We start from the raw sequence: 21,717 nt of genomic DNA on the forward strand, positions 1-21,717 counted from the left end.
CCCTCCCTCAGCATCCAGGCTGGTGAACCTGTCACTGCCTGTGCAGCGTGCTGCCTCTCACATCCTCATTAGCCCAGCATGAGTCTGTCTCTTTATTTTTTCAAGATGGAGTTTCACTCTTGTTACCCAGGCTGGAATGCAATAGCGTGGTCTTGGCTCACTGCAATCTCTGCCTCCTGGGTTCAAGCGATTCTCCTGCCTCAGCCTCCTGAGTAGCTGGGATTACAGGCGTGTACCATCATGCCCAGCTAATGTTTTTGCATTTTTTAGTAGAGATGGGATTTCTCCATGTTGGTCAGGCTGGTCTCGAACTGCCAACCTAAGGTGATCCACCCACCTCAGCCTCCCAAAGTGCTGGTATTACAGGCATGAGCTACTGCACCTGGCCATGTCTTCTTAGACTTACTGAGCTTGGGGTCAGTAGACTAAGACTAACTTGGAGAAGGAGCTCCACTTTCAGTTGAAAATTGGGGCTGGGGCAATAGTTTTGGTTCATAACATGGCTCTGCCCTTTCCCTTCTCTGTGACCTTGGCCAGTCTCTTGACCTCTCTGAGCCTCAGTGTCTTCCTCTCTGAAATGGGAATCATTATTATTATCATTTTGAGATGGAATCTTGCTCTATAACCAAGGCTGGAGTGCAATGGCAAGATCTTGGCTCACTGCAACCTCAGCCTCCCGAGTGGCTGGGATTACAGGCATGCGCCACCACACCTGACTAATTTTTGTATTTTTATTTATTTATTTTTGAGATGGAGTCTCATGGTGTCACCCAGGCTGGAGTGCAGTGGCGCGATCTCGGGTCACTGCAACCTCCACCTCCCAGGTTCAAGCAATTCTCCTGCCTCAGCCTCCCAAGCAGCTGGGATTACAGGCGCATGACATCACACCCAGCTAATTTTTGTATTTTTAGTAGAGATGGGGTTTCACCACGTTGACCAGGCTGGTCTCAAACTCCTGACCACAGGTGATCTGCCCATCTCGACCTCCCAAAGTGCTGGGATTACAGATACAGGCCACCATGCCCAGCCTAAAATGGGAATTATTATACTTACTTTAAAGGGATGCTGTTTTAGTTCATTGAGGCAACCCGTATAAAAAGCCTGACACAGAGGCAGCCCTTGGCATTGGCTCCCTCTCCCACACTAGCGTGTGTGCAGCTTGTGGGCCCCAGGCTCTTTTGTGAGTGAATGTGTATGCCTGGGTGGGGCGAGGGGTACTCCTAACTCCCCATTACTTTTTGGGAAAAAGTCATGGGTCTGTCTCCTCTCCCAGGGCCCCATCCCCCTCAGCAGGGCTCCCGGAAGAGGGCCCCACAGCCACCCCCAGGAGCAGGAGCCAGGAGCTTGAGGCGGTGCCCTATCTGGAGGGCCTGACCTCTTCCCTGCGAGGCAGCGGCAACGAGGACCCCAGCTCTGACCCCAGCTCCAGCCCTGACTCTGCCACCCCTGATGATACCAGCAACTCGTCCTTTGTGGTGAGCCAGGAGCGGGAGATGGGGGGACGAGAGGGACCCATGCCGCCGTCTCCAGCCCTGGGTCCTGCCTCAACCTGCAGGCCAGGGCTGAGCCTCATACTGGGAAGCCAGTGAGGTCCTCCGGACCATTAGCTGGCACCTCGGGCCACCCCGGTGAACCCCTGGAGGGTGGGAGTTTCAGCACAGGCTGGCCCAGGGCAGCTGGAGTCTGGCTGTGAAGAGACCGGGGAAGGCGTTTCAGCCGCCAGGAGCTCCGGGTGAATCACCAGCAGGCTTGGGCTGCCACACACTCTCAGGTCCCAGAGGGCTGGGACGTTGAGCATGGTGTTTAGAGCAAGAGTGGCACAGAGTCCCAGGGCCCTGCCCTCGCCACACAGTGCTGAGCCCCATGACCAGCCCTGGCATAGATTTCCAAGGGACATAGGAAAGGGATCAGGCTGTGGGGGTCATTTAGCTACAAAAAGAGAAGACCCAGCAGTCTTTCCTCAAGCATTTGCACTTTGAGGGGCTGCCACAGAGCAGGAGAGACAGGCTTGTCCCAGGAGACCTCCCAAAGGAAAGTGACAGGGGTGGTGATAAGATTCAGAATAAAACAACCCAGGCCAGGCGCGGTGGCTCACACCTGTAATCCCAGCACTTTGGGAGGCTGAGGTGGGCGGATCACGAGGTCAGGAGTTCGAGACCAGCCTGACCAACATGGTGAAACCCCGTCTCTACTAAAAATACAAAAATTAGCCGGGCATGGTGGCGGGCGCCTATAATCCCAGCTACTCAGGAGCCCGAGGCAGGAGAATCCCTTGAACCTGGGAGGTGGAGGTTGCAGTGAGCTGAGATCACGCCACTACACACCAGCCTGGGCAGTAGAGCAAGACTCCTTCTCAAAAAAAAAACAAAACAAAACCAACCCAGCTTCTCCTTCCTAAGGGCTTGGTGGGTGTGGGCTCAGGGGAGACTCACCACACCCTTGGAGGCGGAAGCTCCGATGGCCCCACATGGGGCTAAGGCTTAGAGAGGGGAACAACCTAGTGGAGGCCACACACCTGGGAAGTGTTGGGGCTAGGATTTGAACCCACTTCTCTCTGGCCCCTTGGGGTGTCTCACACAGTCCCGAATGCAGAACTCTGGGACTCTGGGGAAAGCTCTTTGCTTCAGTGGACATGCATGTCTCCCAGGTTTATTGAAGGTGAGTGACTTAGCATTTAGCACCTGCTAGAGCCCAGCACAGTGCCAGGCAAACAGCACGTGCTTTTTATTTAATTGACTGATTGAGACAGGGTCTGTCTCTGGTGCCCAGGCTGGAATGCAGTGATGCGAAAACAGCTCACTACAGCATTGACCTCCTGGGCTCAAGCGATCCCCCAACCTCAGCCTCCTGAGTAGCTGGGACTACAGGCGTGCACCACTATGCCTAGCTAATTTTCTTTTTTGAGACAGTGTCTTGCTCTGTTGCCAGGTGCCAGGCTGGAGTACAGTGGCACGATCTTGGCTCACTGCAACCTCCGCCTCCTGGGTTCGAGCAATTCTCCTGCCTCAGCCTCCCAAGTAGCTGGGATTACAGGCACGTGCCACCATGCCCAGCTAATTTTTGTATTTTAGTAGAGATGGGGTTTCACTATGTTGGCCAGGATGGTCTCGATCTCTTTTTTTTTTTTGAGACAGAGTCTTGCTTTGTCACCAGGTGTCAGGCTGGAGTGCAGTGGTGCGATCTCAGCTCACTGCAACCTCCGCCTCCTGGGTTCAAGCAATTCTCCTGCCTCAGGCTCCTGAGTACCTGGGACTACAGGCGCACGCCACCACGCCCAGCTAATTTTTGTATTTTTTTAGTAGAGACGGGGTTTCACCATGTTGGCCAGGATGGTCTCGATCTCTTGACCTCGTGATCTGCCCACCTCGGCCTCCCAGAGTGCTGGGATTACAGGTGTGAGCCACCGCGCCTGGCCGGGAAGTGCTTTTTAATGTCAGTTCCTTTCCTTCCTTCCACCCTCTCATTCAGGGACTGCATGTCCTGGAGCCTTTCTTCTCCTGCAAATATACTTTCTCCTCCCCTTCTCTGGCAGGACTGGGACACTGCTGAGAGGCAGGAGGAGGCCCTCAGCTGGAACGAGCTCAAAGTGATGATCCCGAGGCAGTCTCAGGAGGGGCCGAGAGCCTACAGCTCCCAACGGGCTCCATCTCTCCTCACCAGATCTCCCATGAGAGGAGACGCTGCAGGCCAGAAAAAGGAGGGTGAGTCCTTTTGCCAGGTTGGTTCCCATGCTAGTGGGTATGTGATGGTGTGGGGCTCCCCAGATAGCCATCTCAGTGGCCATTTGGAACCCTGGGCATGGCTTACTTTGGTGGCCTGAGTGTTAATAATAGTAACAGTTCCAGCCGGGCACAGTGGCTCACACCTGTAATCCCAGCACTTTGGGAGGCTGAGGTGGGTGGATCATGAGGTCAGGAGTTCGAGACCAGCCTGGTCAACATGGTGAAACCTCATCTCTGCTAAAAATATAAAAAATTAGCTGGGCGTGGTGGCAGTGCCTGTAATCCTAGCTTGTCGGGAGGCTGAGGCAGGAGAGGCGGGAGATGGAGAACCCAGGAGGCAGAGTTTGCAGTGAGCCGAGACTGTGCCACAGCACTCCAGCCTGCGCAACAGAGTGAGACTCCATCTTAAAAAATAAAATAAATAAATAAATAAAATAATAATAATAGTAACAGTTCCCTGTCATGATGGAGCAGCCACAATGAGTCATGCTACCCGCTTTATTATTATTATTATTATTTTGAGACAGAGTCCCACTCTGTCACCCAGGCTAGAGTGCAGTGGCGCAATCTCGGCTCTCTGCAACCTCTGCCTCCCCAGTGTAAGGTTGACCAAAAGCAGGGAGAGGCAGACCCAGGGTCAGGTTTAGCAAGTTTATTTCAACCTGCCAGGCTGTCTCACCACAGGCAGTGAAGGCAGCAGCCTGGCTGACACACTATGGGGGGTCTATAGGGGGTTTGCAGGTAGCCAGGTGCTATTCTAAGAAAAACTTCATTTTGGTTCTTGGGGGCTGACATCCTGCTTAATTGGGTCAACGTTGTGGATCCAAGAGCCAGATGCGGTCACATCCTGGAACCTAGGTGCCCTGTTTACAAGGCCTGAGGCTGTTTCTGTTATAAGCTTGGCTTAACAGGGGAGAATGGAGTGGTGGGGGAGGTCTATGGGCCTGACTTGTTGGAACCCTAACACCCAGTTCAAGCGATTCTTCTCCCTCAGCCTCCCAAGTAACTGAGATTACAGGTGCCTGCCACCATGCCTGGCTAATTTTTGTATTTTTAGTAGAGATGGGGTTTCATGATGTTGGCCAGGCTTGTTTCAAATTCCTGGCTGGGGATTACAGGAGTGAGCCATCATGCCTGGCCATAGCCAAGGAGTTTGGACTTTCTTCTCTAAGTAGTAGGGAGCCACCGAAGGTTTTTGAGGCAGAAAGTCATGTCATTGAACCTGTGTCTTAGGAAGTTCCCTAGAGCAAAGGTACAAAGGATGAATTGGAGCAGGGCGGGGCTGAAGGGTGAGAAACCAGTTCAGAGGCTGCTGTGGCCACTGCAGCAGTAACTGGTTCAGGCCTGAATCGCCAGCGAACGGGAAACCCCTAGGGTGGTAGGTTGTCAGGAAACAGGATAGTCATGGTCTCTAAGAGTCACCCCTCAGGTTCTACATCGATTACTGAGAGAAAAAGGCACCCTTAGGCTGGGGAGAGTGGGCAGATACCACCTTCAGCAAGCGGCTGCTCAGCATCCCTGGAGTGGGGTAAACCAACATCAGATGCCCCCTGATGTGATGCATGGGGTCGGGGGTAGGGATGCTGGGGTGGGCACGGAATCCCTTCCCTTGTAACTCGTCCTGCTGAAAATGCATTGCCTGCACCTCACCCCAGTGAAACATCAAATACACCTGAATTCAAAGACATTCTGCAAAATGACTGAGCTATCCATAGGACAAAAAAGGGGCTAGGGGATGTTCCTGACTAAAAGAGACTAAGGAGACAAGGACATAGAGTGCCATGTGTGAGCCCAGTGGGATCTGGGACAGGAGGAGACAGAGCTGTGACAGATGTTATTGGGACAACTGGGGCAATTTATTACTTTTTTTTTTTTGAGATGGAGTCTTACTCTGTTGCCCAGGCTAGAGTGCAGTGGTGCAATCTCAGCTCACTGCAACCTCCGCCTCCCTGCAACCTCCGCCTCCTGGGTTCAAGAGATTCTCCTGCCTCAGCCTCCTGAGTACCTGGGCCTATGGGCACATGCCCGGCTAATTTTTTGTATTTTTAGTAGAAGTGGGGTCTCACTGTGTTAGCCAGGATGGTCTCGATCTGCTGACCTCATGATCTGCCCATCTCGGCCTCCCAAAGTGCTGGAATTACAGGCGTGAGCCACTGAGCCTGACAACCTTTTTTTTTTTTTTTGAGATGGAGTCTCGCTCTGTCACCCAGGCTGGAGTGCAGTGGCTCAATCTCTGCTCACTGTAATCTCTGCCTCCCGAGTTCAAGCGATTCTCCTGCCTCAGCCTCCTGAGTAGCTAGGATTATAGATGCCTGCCACCACACCCAGCTAACTTTTTGTATTTTTAGTAGAGACAGGGTTTTGCCATGTTGGTCAGGCTGGTCTCAAACTCCTGACCTTAGGTGATCCACCTGCCTTGGCCTCCCAAAGTGCTGGGATTACAGATGTGAGCCACCTTTCCTGGCTAACTCGGGTAATTTGAATATGGACTGCATGTTAGATCACAGGATTATATTGATGTTCTGTTTCCTGACTGTGAAATGATGATGAGAAGGAAAATGTCTTTGTTCTTAGAGGCATTAGGGAAGTGTCATGATGCTTCAACTGCCCCTCTCACATGGGTCAACAAAATGGATCAATGATAGGTAGGTGTGGGTAGGTAGATAGGTAGCGTGTCAGTTCATTCTTGCATTGCTATAAAGAAATACCTGGCTGGGCATGGCAGCTCATGCCTGTAATTCCAGCGCTTTGGGAGGCCGAGGTGGGTGGATCACCTGAGGTCAGGAGTTCGAGACCAGCCTGGCCAACATGGCAAAACCCTGTCTCTACCGAAAATACAAAAATTAGCTGGGTGTGGTGGTGGGTGCCTATAGTCCCAGCTACTCAGAAGGCTGAGGCAGGAGAATTCCTTGAATCTGGGAGGCAGAGGTTGTAGTGAGCTGAGATCAAGCCTCCCCCCGCCAAAAAAAAAAAAAAAAAGAAAGAAAGAAATACCTGAGCTGAGGCTGGGTAATTTATAAAGAATTTTTTTTTTTTGCTCATGGTTCTACAGACTGCACTGGAAGCATGGTGCTGGCATCTGCTTCTGGTGAGGCCTCAGGGAGCTTACAATCATGGTGGAAGGTGAAGGGGGAGGGTGCACATCACAAGGTACAAGCTGAAGCAAGAGAGAGAGGAGGAGCCAGCTCCTTTAAACAGCCAGCTCTGCTGTGAGCCAACTGAGTGAGAATTCACTCTTCACCAGGCGGATGGTTCTAGGCCAGGCATGAAGGATCTGCGCCCATGATCCAATCACCTCCCACCAGGCCCCACCTCCAACACTGGGAATCACACTTCAGCCTGAGATTTGGAGGGGCCTAACATCCAAACTATATCAGATCATTCACAGATAGATAGATAGATAGATAGATAGTTAGATGATACATAGACAGATCAGATAGATGATTGATTAGATAGATAGATAGATAGATACATAGATAGATAGAGAGATCGATCAGATAGATGATAGACAGATAGATAGGTAGATACATAGATACATAGATATATAGATAGATCAGGTTTTTTGTTGTTGTTGTTTTTCTGAGACAGAGTCTTGCTGTTATCCAGGCTGCAGTGTAGTGGTGAGATCTCACATCACTGCAACCTCCACCTCCCAGGTTCAAGCCATTCTCCTGCCTCAGACTCCTGAGTAGCTGGGATTACACGTATACACCACTGTGTTAGGCTAATTTTTGTATTTTTAGTAGAAACTGGTTTCACCATGTTGGCCAGGATGGTCTTGAACTCCTGACCTCATGTGATCTGCCCACCTCGGCCTCCCACAGTACTGGGATTATAGGTGTGAGCCATCGCACCTGGCAACCATGGAAATTTTGAATTCTGTGCTAGGTGCTGGGAACTCAGACTTCAGCAACAGCAGCCCAGAGAGGCTGGAGGGGACAGAGGCTGCAAAGGGAGAGGAGAGGGGATCTTAAGAAGGCCTAAAGAGAGAGGATCTGCATGAAGGCGATTGTGGCTACTTTTTTGGTTTTGTTTGTTTGTTTTAAGACAATGTCTTGTTCTGTTGCCCATGCAGGAGGGCAATGGCATGATCTCAGGTCACTGCAACCTCCACCTCCTGGGCTCAAGCAATCCTCCCGCCTCAGCCTCCTAGGTAGCTGGAACTACAGGCACGTACCACCAGGCCCTGCTAATTTTTTGTTTTATTTTTGAGATGGAATTTTGCTCTGTTGCCCAGGCTGGAGTGTAGTGCTATGATCTCGGCTCACTGCAACCTCCATCTCCTGGGTTCAAGTGATTCTCCTGCCTCAACCTTCTGAGTAGCTGGGACTACAGGCGCATGCCACCACGCCCGGCTAATTTTTTGTATTTATAGTAGAGATGGGGTTTCACAGTGTTGGCCAGGATGGTCTCAATCTCCTGATCTTGTGATCTACCTGCCTCGGCCTCCCAAAGTGCTGGGATTACAAGCGTGAGCCACCAGTAGTAGAGACAGGGTCTCCCGTGTTGCCTAGGCTGGTCTGGAACTCTTGAGCTCAAGTGATCCTCCCACCTTGGCCTCCAAAGGTGCTGAGGTTACATGTGTGAGCCACCACTCCCACAGCTGTGCCTCCTTTAAGATCAGGCCACGATACCCCTTACTCACCTGGAGCACTAACTAAGGGACATGTACATAGCTGGTGCCCAACACCTGCTCGGTGACTGAGGGATGGAGGGGGAGTGGAGAGTAACACACCAAGGTCATGGCAACTCTATCATGAGGCTAGGAGTTGTGAAGAGGTTACTACTGAGGACAGTTACATTAATTCCTTAGGCCAGCACTTCTGAAACTATAAATAAAATAATATAAGGTGTACAAATCACCAGAGAGCTTTGTTAAATGCAGATTCAGAAGCAGTGCATCTGGGCTGGGACCTGAGATTCTGCATTTCTGGCAAACTCCCAGTTGCCCGTTTACAAAAGGTTGTCCGTTCCTGCACCTCTCCCATCCTCATGGCAGCCCTGGAAGAAGGCTCAGGGCAGGAACATTTGGATATAAGGAATGGGGGCTTTCCAGAGCTGTCACACATGAAACAGGCTCATTAGAACCTGTCTCAGGCTGGGAGCAGTGGCTCACGCCTGTAATCCCAGCACTTTGGGAGGAGGGGGTCAGCACAAGGTAGGGGGATCACCTGAGGTCGGGAGTTTGATACCAGCCTGACCAACATGGAGAAACCCTGCCTCTACTAAAAATACAAAATTAGCCAGGTGTGATGGCACATGCCTGTAATCCCAGCCACTCAGGAAGCTGAGGCAGGAGAATCGATTGAACTCGGGAGGTGGAGGTTGTGGTGAGCTGAGATAGAGCCATTGCACTCCAGCCTGGGCAATGAGAGTGAAACTCTGTCTCAAAAGAAAAAAAAAAAAACCTGTCTCTACTAAAAATACAAAAGTGAGCTGGGCGTGGTGGTGTGTGCCTGTAATCCCAGCTACTTGGGAGGCTGAGGCAGGAAAATTATTTGAACCCAGGAGGCAGAGATTGCACTGAGCCGAGATAGCGTCACGGCACTCCAGCCTGGGTGACAGAGTGAGACTCCATCTCAAAAAAAAGAAAAAAGAAAAAAGAAATTGGGGGAATTCCTCGAATTCCGATTGAAGAAAATAAAACTGAGAGGGATAGACTGTCAGGTGGCTGCTGCCGGGCCCACCTCCCCCTCCCTGGGGTCACATGGGCTATTGGCAACACCTCTCTCCATGATCCCCAGACCATGAGGACATTCAGTTCTTGAACCCATCTCTTGACTGAGTCAGGGTCTCCATTTCAAATTCTTTTTTTTTGAGTTTCGCTGTATAGCTCAGGCTGGAGTTTAGTGGCATAATCTCGGCTCACTGCAACCTCCGCCTCTGGGTCCCGCTTCAAGCAATTCTCCTGTCTCAGCCTCCCGAGTAGCTGGGATTACAATTACACGCCAGTATGCCCAGCTAATTTTTGTATTTTTAGAAGATATGGGGTTTTACCATGTTGGCCAGGCTGGTCTCAAACTCCTGACCTCAGGTGATCCACCCGCCTTGGCCTCCCAAAGTGCTGGGATTACAAGCATGAGCTACCGAGCCCGACCAGTTTCAAATTCTTGATCTCATCTTGAGAGAGGCATCCAAACCCTTGTCTAACCAGCCTTGGTCAGAGAGGTGGAATCACTTGGTACAGACAGAGGCCTGTAAGGGGAAGGCGTGGGGTCTGCCCTAATCACTGGTCCTAGGGGACAAAGAAAGGTGGAATATGAGAGCTGTCTGGACCCCTCCCCTTACCTTGAGCCTCTCTCTTCTCCCTCCAGACACCGGCGGTGGGGGCCGGAGCGCAGGACAGCACTGGGCAAAGCTCCGGGGAGAAAGCAGGTACTTCTCCCTGGAGCAGCACCGGTCACCACTGACCCAGGCTTCCTCCATGACACCACACAGCGGACCTCGAAGCGCCACCCCCCAGGCTTCCCCTGGCCAAAGGGACATTGCCCAGGCTGCCTCTACACAGCGTGACACCGCCCGAGCCTCCTCTCCCCACCAAATCACCCAAAGAGATGCCCCTGGGCCCTCATCCACACAGCAGGATACTTCCAAGGCCTCATCCACACAGCGGAAAACCCCCAGAGCTTCCGCTCCTTCACGAAGCACCCAACAGGATAACCCCAGAACCTCAACCAACCAACAAAATAATCCTCAACTTTCTTCTCCCCTAAGAGCCACCCAAAAAGATAACCCCAAAACCTCTTTTACCCAGCAGGACAACCCCCAAACTTCTTCTCCTGCTTGTACTCCCCAGCGGGAAAACCCCAGAACACCCTGTGCCCAACGAGACAATCCCAGACCTTCCTCTCCCAACAGAGCTACCCAACGAGAGAATCGCAGAATGACCTGTGCCCAGTGGGACAATCCCAGAGACTCCTCTCCCAACAGAGCCACCCAACAGGACAACCTCAGAACACCCTGTGCCGAGCGGGACAATCCCAGAGCCTCATCGCCCAACAGAGCCACCCAACAGGACAACCTCAGAACACCCTGTGCCCAACGGGACAATCTCAGAGCCTCATCTCCCAACAGAACCACCCAACGGGACAATCCCAGAACACCCTGTGCCCATCGAGACAATCCCAGAGCCTCCTCTCCCATCAGAGACAACCCCAGAACACCCTGTGCCCAGCGGGACAATCCCAGAGCCTCCTCTCCCATCAGGGACAACCCCAGAACACCCTGTGCCCAGCGGGACGATCTCAGAGCCTCATCTCCCAACAGAACCACCCAACGGAACAACCTCAGAACACCCTGTGCCCAACGAGACAATCCCAGAGCCTCCTCTCCCATCAGAGCCACCCAACGGGATGATCTCAGAACCTCCTCTCCCAACAGAACCACCCAACGGGACAACTTGCGAACACCCTGTACCCAGCGAGATAATCCCAGAGCCTCCTCTCCCATCAGAGACAACCCCAGAACACCCTGTGCTCAGCGGGACAATCCCAGAGCCTCCTCTCCCATCAGAGACAACCCCAGAACACCCTGTGCCCAGCAGGACAATCCCAGAGCCTCCTGTCCCATCAGAGACAACCCCAGAACACCCTGTGCCCAACGGGACAATCTCAGAGCCTCATCTCCCAACAGAACTGCCCAACGGGACAATCCCAGAACACCCTGTGCCCATCGAGACAATCCCAGAGCCTCCTCTCCCATCAGAGACAACCCCAGAACACCCTGTGCCCAGTGGGACAATCCCAGAACACCCTGTGCCCAGCAGGACAATCCCAGTGCCTCCTCTCCCATCAGAGCCACCCAAAGGGACAACCCCAGAACTTCTATTCAACAGAACACCCCCAGATCATCTTCTACCCAACAAGACAACCCTAAAACTTCTTCTACCAAATGGGATAAACTCAGACCCACTTGTACACAACGGGACCACACACACTCCCTTTCCTTTCAACGAGACAACCCTGGAACCTCCTCTCAGTACTGCACCCAAAAGGAGAATCTGAGACCATCATCTCCCCACCGCTTCACTCAACGGAACACTCCCAGGAATTCGTCTCCCCATCGGACTAACAAAGACATCCCCTGGGCCTCCTTTCCCCTCCGGCCAACTCAGAGTGATGGTCCCCGAACCTCTTCCCCATCTCGCTCCAAGCAAAGCGAGGTTCCCTGGGCGTCCATTGCCCTCCGGCCCACCCAAGGTGACAGGCCTCAGACTTCATCTCCCAGTCGGCCAGCCCAGCATGACCCACCCCAGTCCTCCTCTGGCCCCACCCAGTACAACTTGCCCTCACGGGCCACCTCTTCCTCCCATAACCCAGGCCACCAGAGCACCTTCCGGACTTCCTTGCCTTTGTACCCCGCTACCTGTGGGGCTCCCCTGACCTCTTCTGAGCCCTCCCAGCCTCCTTGTGCTGTGTGCATTGGGCACCGGGATGCCCCCCGAGCCTCTTCACCCCCTCGCTATCTGCAGCATGACCCCTTCCCCTTCTTCCCAGAGCCCAGCGTCCCTGAGAGTGAATCGCCCCACCATGAGCCTCCCTATATACCACCTGCCGTGTGCATTGGACACCGAGATGCACCCCGAGCATCCTCGCCCCCTCGCCACACCCAATTCGACCCTTTCCCCTTCCTCCCAGACATGTCAGATGCTGAGCATCAGTGTCAGTCCCCCCAGCATGAGCCCCTTCAGCTCCCTCAACCTGTGTGTATTGGGTACCGAGATGCACCCCGGGCCTCCTCCCCACCACGCCAGGCCCCAGAGCCTTCCCTCTTGTTCCAGGACCTCCCCAGGGCCAGCACCGAGAGCCTTGTCCCTTCCATGGACTCTCTGCACGAGCCCCCCCACATCCCCACCCCTGTGTGCATCGGGCACCGGGATGCACCCTCCTTCTCGTCCCCCCCACGCCAAGCTCCTGAGCCATCCCTCTTCTTCCAGGACCCCCCTGGAACTAGCATGGAGAGCCTGGCCCCCTCCAGTGACTCTCTGCACGGCTTCCCAGTGCTGATCCCCCAAGTGTGCATCGGTCACCGAGATGCACCCCGAGCCTCCTCCCCACCCCGCCACCCACCCAGTGACCTAGCGTTCCTGGCACCCTCACCTTCCCCAGGCAGCTCCGGGGGCTCCCGGGGCTCAGCGCCTCCTGGGGAGACCAGGCACAACCTGGAGCGGGAGGAGTACACGGTGCTGGCCGACTTGCCCCCACCCAGGAGGCTGGCGCAGAGACAGCCAGGGCCCCAGGCGCGAAGCAGCAGCGGGGGCCGCACCCGCAGCCCTGGCCGCGCGGAGGTGGAGCGCCTCTTCGGGCAGGAGCGCAGGTGAGCCCAGGGTGGGGTCAGCCAGGTGGGCTGGGGAGGAGGCTCCGCAGCGGGACAGGTGGAAGGTTCTCAGGGTTAGAGTGCCAGAAGAAAGGGTTCAAATCCCCCTAGACTGCCATTTACTGGCTATGTGACCTTGGGCAAATCACCCCATCTCTCTGTTTCTGCGTATTAGGAGTTTTGTGGGGTTTTGTTTGTTTGTTTTGAGACAGAGTCTTGCTCCATCGCCAGGTGCCAGGCTGGAGTGCAGTGGCACAATCTCGGCTCACTGCAACCTCTGTCTCCTGGGTTCAAGCAATTCTCCTGCCTCAGCCTCCTGAGTAGCTGAGACTACAGGCATGCGCCACCATGCCCAGCTAATTTTTGTATTTTTAGTAGAGAGGAGGTTTCACCGTGTTGGCCAGGATGGTCTCGATCTCTTGACCTCATGATCTGCCCACCTCGACCTCTCAAAGTGCTGGGATTACAGGTGTGAGCCACCGCACGCGGGCTGTTTGTTTTTTTGCCCAGGCTGGAGTGCAATGGTGCGATCTTGGCTCGCTGCAACCTCTGCCTCCCGGGTTCAAGCGATTCTCCCATCTCAGCCTCGAGAGTAGCTGGGATTACAGGTGACCACCACCATGCCTGGCTAATTTTCTGTATTTTTAGTAGTGACAGAGTTTCACTATGTTGCCCAGGCTGCTCTCAAACTCCTGACCTCATGATCTGCCCACCTAACCTCCTAAAGTGCTGAGATTACAGGTGTGAGCCACCACTCCCAGCCTGTTTTTTTGTGTGTGTGGTTAAGTGATGTCATGCACAGCCCAGTGGTCAACAGCAAAGACTGCAGTCAGGAAGACTGAGTCCAAATCCTGGGTCAAAGCAATGTCTCAACCTGTGTGACCGGACATATAAGTTAACCTACCTGAGCCTCAGTTTCCTCATCTGTAATGGAGGGGAGCATGAGCACATTCATTCAAATGAGGGTGAAATCTCAAACCCTTTGATCCAGACTCACGGGTTTGTTTTTTATTCCGTGCAAGATGAAAGTGCCCATGATTTTTTCCTGCCTTAGCAAAGAAAACTCATGGGTCCCTGTGCATTTCAGAAAATAGAGATGTCGATTTAAAATATATGGCCAGAGCCACCTATTTTAAGAAAGAGAAGGCTGGGCGCTGTGGCTCACGCCTATAATCCCAGCACTTTGGGAGGCTAAGGTGGGTGGATCATGAGGTCAGGAGTTCGAGACCAGCCTGCCCAGTATGGTGAACCGCCTTCTCTACTAAATATAGAAAAAGTAGCTGGGCATGGTGGCACATGCCTGTAGTCCCAGCTACTCAGGAGGCTGAGGCAGGATAATTGCTTGAACCTGGGAGGCGGAGGTTGCAGTGAGCCAAGATCATGCTACTGCACTCCATCCAGCCTGAGTGACAGAGCAAGACTCCGTCTACAAAAAAAAAAAAAAAAAAAAGAAAGAAAGAAAAGAAAAGAAAGTTCACAGAAATACGGTTTTTTAGCGGTCAAGCATCCTGGGACTCCTGAAGTCCAGGTGTCTTTCGAGTCTCTTTGGTCAGCAGCACTGCCCCACTGGAAGGGAGGGGAGCATTTCCTCCTGATCTGACTGAGGAGTCGCTCTCCAGAAGTTCCAGGCCTCAAGTTTTCAAGGATCAGAGCTCGAATTCCGTTAGTTAGGGTCAAGAGAACAACAGCAGCAAAAAGCGGTCTGTTAGTCTCAAAACTTTCCGTGTCTGTGATTCAGTGAATTTTTAGTATATTTACCAAGTTGTTCAACCATTGCCACCATCTAACTTTAGAACATTTCCATCATCCTAAATGGGTATGGAATATTTTGTATCTAAAATTCCTCTCTGCTGCTCCTTGGGCAACTTTTCTCCTGGATTTGAATCTGCATGGGAAACCTTATCTCTTGGCTGGGAGCAGTGGCTCACGCCTCTAATCCCAGCACTTTGGGAGCCCGAGGTGGGCAGATCACCTGAGGTCAGGAGTTTGAGACCAGCCTGGCCAAAATGGTGAAATCCTATCTCTAATAAAAATACTTTAAAAATTAGCCAGGCATAGTGGCTTACACCTGTAGTCCCAGCTACTCGGGAGGCTGAGGCAGCAGAATTGCTTGAATCTGGGAGGTGGAGGTTGCAGTGAGCTAAGATCTGCAGTGAGCTGAGATCGTGCCATTGTACTCCAGCCTGGGCAACAAGAGTGAAACTCCTTCTCAAAAAAAAAAAGAAAGAAAAGAAAAAGAAACCTTATCTCTTGTTCTTCAAATTTCCTTTTCCAGGCCGGGCACGGTGGCTCACCCCTGTAATCCCAGCACTTTGGGAGGCCGAGATGGGTGGATCACAAGATCAGGAGTTAGAGACTATCCTTGGCAACATGGTGAAAACCGCATCTCTACCAAAAACACAAAAATTAGCTGGGCATGGTGGCATGTGCCTGTAATCCCAGCTACTCAGGAGGCTGAGGCTGCGGCTGAGGCAGGAGAATTGCTTGAGCCAGGAGAATCGCTTGAGCCAGAGAGTCAGAGGTTGCAGTGAGCCGAGATTGTGCCATTGTACTCCAGCCTGGCAACAGAGTGAGACTCCGTTCCAAAAAAAATAATTTCCTTTTCCAGTAAGCTTGATCATTTAATATCCAGGTGACAACTATGTGGTCTCCAGCATTAGTATAATTCTTTCTTAGGCCTTAAAAACAAAAACCTAGGCCAGGCATGGTAGCTCACCCCTGTAATCCCAGCACTTTGGGAGCCCGAGGTGTGTGAATCACCTGAGGTCAGGAGTTTGAGACCAAACTGACCAACATAGTGAAACCCCAAACCCCATCTCTACTAAAAATATAAAATTAGCAGGGTGTGGTGGCATGCAGCTGTAATCCCAGCTACTTGGGAGGCTGAGGCAGGAGAATCGCTTGAACCTGGGAGGCGGAGGTTGCAGTGAGAAAAATCACACCATTGCACTCCAGCCTGGGCAACAAGAGCAAAACTTCATCTCAAAAAAAAACATAGAGTAGTTTTAGGTTCACAGCAAAACTGAGCAGAAAGTGCAGAGTTGCATGCACAGCCTCTCCCACTACCAATATCTTGTACTAGAGAGGTGTGCTCGTTTTTAGCTCCCGGCCTCAAGGGATCCTCCTTTCTTGGCCTCTCAAAGTGCTGGTGAGCCGCTCTACTGGGCTATAGGTTCATTTGTTACAATCCATGAACCTACATTGACAAATCACCCGAAGTTTAGGGTTCACTCTTGGTGGTGTACAGCCTATGGGCTTGAATGAATGTATAATGACAAGTATTCACCATGGTAGTACTTCACCATTTTAGGGTTTCACTACCTTAAAAATTTTCAGTGTCACTGACCTTTTTTTTTTTTTTTTTTGAGATGGAGTCTCCCTCTGTCGCCCAGGCTGGAGTGCAGTGGCGCAGTCTTGGCTCACTGCAACCTCTGCCTCCCAGGTTCAAGTGATTCTGCTGCCTCAGTCTCCCGAGTAGCTGGGACTACAGGCACCTGTCACCATGCCCGGCTAATTTTTATATTTTTAGTAGAGACGGGGTTTCACCATATTAGGATGCTCTTGAACTCCTGACCCCGTGATCTGCCTGCCTCAGCCTCCCAAAGGGCTGGGATTACAGGTGTGAGCCACTGTGACTGGCTGACCTTTTTTTTTTTTTGAGACCAGGTCTCGCTCTGTCACCCAGCAGGAGTGCAGTGGTGTGATCATGGCTCACTGTGGCCTCCAACTCCCAGGCTCAAGCAATCCTCTCACCTCAGCCTCCCAGTAGCTGGGACTACAAGCGTGCACCACTGTGCCCAGCTAATTTTTCTATTTTTTGTAGAGATGGAGTCTCACTTTCTTGCCCAGGTTGGTCTCAAACTCCTGGCATTAAGCAATGCTCCCACCTTGGCCTCCCAAAGTGTCTTTGACGTTTTTATGATGACTATTTCTGGTCTGATGTCAATTTTCCTAATTTTGTCTTAACTAATAACTCAGTAGGGACTTAAGATCTTTAAGCCAAAGTTGATTTTCTTTCTTTTTTTTCAGGTTAATTTTAGAGAGAGAAAGTGTTTATATTAATAACAGAAACAAGGAATAGGTTTACACTTTTATTAATCATTTGTTTTTACACAATCACTCCTATACATTTAATTCTACTCTTTTTGAAATAGATTATTTACCATTTAGTCAAGGTTTTTTTTTTTTTTTTTTTTTGAGACGGAGTTTCGCTCTTGTTACCCAGGCTGGAGTGCAATGGCGCGATCTCGGCTCACCACAACCTCCGCCTCCTGGGTTCAGGCAATTCTCCTGCCTCAGCCTCCTGAGTAGCTGGGATTACAGGCACGCACCACCATGCCCAGCTAATTTTTTTGTATTAGTAGAGACGGGGTTTCACCATGTTGACCAGGATGATCTCGATCTCTTGACCTCGTGATCCACCCGCCTCGGCCTCCCAAAGTGCTGGGATTACAGGCTTGAGCCACCGCGCCCGGCCTAGTCAAGGTTTTATAATTTTATTGAGTATTGAAATTTTTTCCTCTTATCTGGCACCTTTTCCAAATAGAAAACCGTTCATCCTCTGAAGATGAAAATTTTCAAACGATGTAGTGTGTAAGGGACAGACTGGAGCTTGTGAGCGGGTGGCTGTAGGGTTGTGCTTTTATTTTCTCCCATTTCCTCATCAATATGTATTTATTGAGCATCTACTCTGTCCCAGCATTGTCCCAAGTCTGGAAAATTTTTCTTAAAGGCTTATCACATCAAAGCGTTGGGAGTTTTGGCTTGATCTTAATTTTTTTTTCCTTAGATGCCTTTGGAATCTCTTAGAGTCATATAAGCATTTGTGGTCATTTGAATTCAAAACACAGCCTTCATTGGATTTGCTAGACTTGATGGCTTTGGTCTTTTAATTCTCTTTGGAGGTCAAAGAGCCCATCTAAGCTTCCCAAGGAGACACGTTTCCTTTGTCATGCTTGGTGCGGCCACACCAACCCTCCAGAACAGGTGACCCCGAGGAGATGCTGTTGCTTCAGCATCAGACAAGCCGGGTCTCCTTTGGGGTCTCAGCATCTTCTTGAGTCTCTCGGTCCTTTCTCTCAATTCCACATGGGGAGAAAAAGGAAGGCGAGTTCTCAGGAGGAATGCTCATCACGCAAGCTGGAGTTCGTATGGAAAACACATCCATTCAAAAGACGACATACAAGTGCCTTGCTTCCCTGCACTGGATATTTCCACCGTTGTCCTCCCTGTCCTCCCCATTAGGGAGGAACAGCCCACGGGGTCATGTTTGGGCTGTGGCTTCACTGAGGCTCCTATACCCCAGTTCTGGGGACATTCACTCTAAGGGTTTCAGCTCTCGCAGAGTAAGGAAACGCACTCACCTCAAATTACATCACAAATTGGCTGGGTGCGGTGGCTCACACCTGTAATCCCAGCACTTTGGGAGGTTGAGGCGGGTGGATCACTTGAGGTCAGGAATTCTAGACCAGCCTGGCCGACATGGAGAAACCCTATCTCTACCAAAAATACAAAAATTAGCCGGGTGTGGTGGTGGGCACCTGTAATCCCAGCTACTTGGGAGGCTGAGGCAGGAGAATCACTTGAACCCAGGAAGCAGAAATTGCAGTGAGCTCAGATTGTGCCATTGCACTCTAGCCTGGGCAACACAGCGAGACTCCATCTCAAAAAAAAAAAAGATACAAACAGCCTGCTCAAGGAGCCCCTCAAACTCAGAAACGCTTCTTCCAGGGAACTTTCGTTCCTCTCTGAACCAGCTGCCAATAACTGCTAACAACTCCAAGTGCTGTACTTTATGGCTCTGAGTCTAAAGACATTGGCAAGAGCCATGAAACAACAAAAGACTCCAACCTCATACTTCTTTCTTTTTGAGACAGGATCTTGCTTTTTCGCCCAGGCTGGAATGCAGTAGCACGATCATGGCTCACCGCAGCTTCAAACTCCCAGGCTAAAGCGATCCTCCCACCTCAGCCTCCCAAGTAGCTGGGACTACAGCCTCATACCACCATGCCAGTCTCATTAAAAAAATTTTTTTTTCATAGAACACGGTCTCATTCTGTTGCCAGGGCTGGTCTTAAACTCCTTGGTTCAAATGATCCTCCGACCTCAGCCTCCCCAAGTGCTGAAATTACAGGTGTAAGACACTGTACCTGGCCTCCCAACCCCATACTTTTTTTTTTTTTGAGACAGGGCCTCATTATGTTACACAGGCTGGAGTGCAGTGGCGCAATCTTGGCTCACTGCAACCTCTGCCTCCCGGGTTCAAGTCATTCTCTTGCCTCAGCCTCTCGAGTAGCTGGGATTACAGGTATCCTCCACCACACCCAGCTAATTTTTGTATTTTTAGTAGAGACACAGTTTCACTATGTTGACCAGGCTGGTCTTGAACTCCTGACCTCAAGTGATACACCCACCTAAGCCTCCCAAAGTGCTGGGGTTAGAGGCATGAGCCACTGTGCCTGGCCTAATTTTTGTATTTTTATTTTTTCTCCAAATGGTCAGGCAACTGGATAATTTTTGTATTTTTAAAGACCAGGTTTCACCCTGTTGCCCAGGCTGGTCTCGAACTCCTGAGCTCAAGCTATCCGCCCACCTCAGCCTCCCAAAGTTCTGGGATTACAGGTATGAGCCACTGCGCCCCGCCCAATCTCATACTTTTAAAGCTGTTGTTCCAGCATGATTCCTTAAGCACAGGCAGACCACAGAAGGCAGGACCTACGGAGGCCTGAGCAGAATTTCCTCTTCCCTTTTTGCTGCCTCACTCTGGACCCACCATAGGGTGGCCTTTTTCAGACTTCTCTTCCTAGTTCAGTTCATCCACCAGAAACATGGCTCCATTTGCTGAGACCCCACCAAAATAAACATTCACGGAGTGGCTGGGTCTTTTGTTGTGACCTCCTTAGGTGGAGGAAGGGAGAGATGTGCCAAGGTTCTGTTTGGTGTTTCTACCTGTCAACAGAGATATCACGTTAAACATTAACAACCATGCCTCCCCGTTAGTAAGCAAGACAACTAACTGGAACTAGACTTCTTACACAAGTGAGAGATGATTCTCAACAGATGCGGCAACAACGCCTAAGTCCAGTGTCTTAGAAATAACATTTGCCCAGGGCCAGGCATGGTGACTCATGCCTGTAATCCCAGCTATTTGGGAGGTTAAGGCAGAGAATCATTTGAACCCAGGAGATGGAAATTGCAGTGAGCTGAGATTGCGCCACTGCAGAGTGAGACTCCATCTCAAAAAAAGGAAAGGAATGACATCTGCTCGAACAGTTCATGTTGGCCTCTCTGGAGTTGTCCAGGACAATATTTCTTTCTTCTGATCTTGCTCAGAAGTCTTTTGCCAACAGCTAGGATGACCTCGAGGTTTTTTTTTTTTTTTTTTTTTTGAGGCAGAATTTTGCTCTTGTCACCCAGGCTGGAGTGCAATGGCACCATCTCGGCTCACCACAACCTCCGTCTCCCAGGTTCAAGTGATTCTCCTGACTCAGCCTCCTGAGTGGCTGGGATTACAGGCGTGAGCCACCACACCCGGGTAATTTTTGTATTTTTAGTAGAGATGGAGTTTCTCCATGCTGGTCAGGCTGGTCTCGAACTCCCAACCTCAGGTGATCCACCTGTCTTGGCCTCCCAAAGTACTGGGATTACAGGGATGAGCCACCGCTCCCGGCCAGCCTGGATTTTTAAGGCTAAGTGCTGGGATTCTGTTGGTTAACAGTGATGGGAGGGTAAAAGGAAAAGAAATCCAAAATTTATGATATGAAAGGGTAGAAAGAATAGAAGACAGGGGCACACAGCAATCTGCCTCTGTCGCCCCCCTACGTGGGCTGTGTGAGATGAAATAAGATCATGATACAAGTGCTTGGCCCCTGGAACGTAAGGAGTACTCAGTAAACGCTTTGCCATTACAATTATGTGTGCCCGGTACCTGGTACACAGTAGGTGCTCAATAAATCTTAATTCCCACTAAGACCAGTCTAACCTTTGTCTGGGGGTGGCTGATGGGCTGCTGGTGGGGTGATGGTTAGTCACAGGAAGTACTGAATGAGACAGGAGTCAAAGCTAGGTCCCCCTCCCCACCCGACCGCAAGATCCTCATGAGGCAGAATAGAGCAGTGTTAAATCATCCTCACTTCTCAGAAGGGGACACTGAGGCCCTGAGAGTCACTTAGGGCCCTTCAACCAGCTTGCAGTGGGGCCCCTGGCTCTCCCACATCTCCTCCTGTTGGAGGTGGGAGCAGAGGGGTGGGGTGCTGGCAGTGGGACAGTCCCTCAGAGGAGTGGCTGCATTTGCTCATAGGAAGTCCGAGGCAGCAGGGGCCTTCCAGACCCAGGACGAGGGACGGTCACAGCGGCCCAGCCAAGGCCAGAGCCAACTTCTCCGAAGACAGTCCAGCCCTGCCCCCAGCAGGCAGGTGAGCACTGCCAGCTGTACGGGGCCCCGAAGCCCAAGGGGCAGCCACTGTCTCTTCCTGCCCCATAGGAGCCAGGCAGCGGTCCTGGAGAGGAAGATCTCTATGAAAGGGTCGGGAGTCCAATCATGAGTGCCTGGCTCTCCCCTCTTCCCAAGGGCCAGCAGTTCCTGGCAAATGCACAAGATTCCAGACCCCACATTAGTCCTTTGAAGACAGTCCCCTTCCTTCACTACATGCTGCTGTCTGTTTTTTGAGGTAGAGTCTTG

At 51.5% G+C, this 21,717-nt stretch overlaps 1 protein-coding gene across 3 annotated transcripts in view; it reads left to right on the forward strand.

The window, feature by feature from the left end:
• The window catches only part of TRIOBP (TRIO and F-actin binding protein), a 79,316-nt gene that overhangs the window by 17,765 nt on the left and 39,834 nt on the right, over positions 1-21,717 (forward strand). For 2 of the 3 annotated variants that reach the window (XM_064368021.1, XM_064368020.1), the window contains 4 exons: positions 1,274-1,475; positions 3,533-3,701; positions 10,037-13,037; positions 21,337-21,451. In XM_064368021.1, coding sequence (XP_064224091.1) covers positions 1,274-1,475; positions 3,533-3,701; positions 10,037-13,037; positions 21,337-21,451 — 3,487 coding nt within the window. The remainder of the gene's footprint in view (positions 1-1,273; positions 1,476-3,532; positions 3,702-10,036; positions 13,038-21,336; positions 21,452-21,717) is intronic. The other variant, XM_064368022.1, reaches the window with a different exon arrangement.

This window comes from Aotus nancymaae, unplaced genomic scaffold (genome assembly GCF_030222135.1).
Source record: "Aotus nancymaae isolate 86718 unplaced genomic scaffold, 86718_ANA_hifiasm-v0.15.2.pri h1tg000076l, whole genome shotgun sequence".
Classification (NCBI taxonomy): Eukaryota; Metazoa; Chordata; class Mammalia; order Primates; family Aotidae; genus Aotus; species Aotus nancymaae.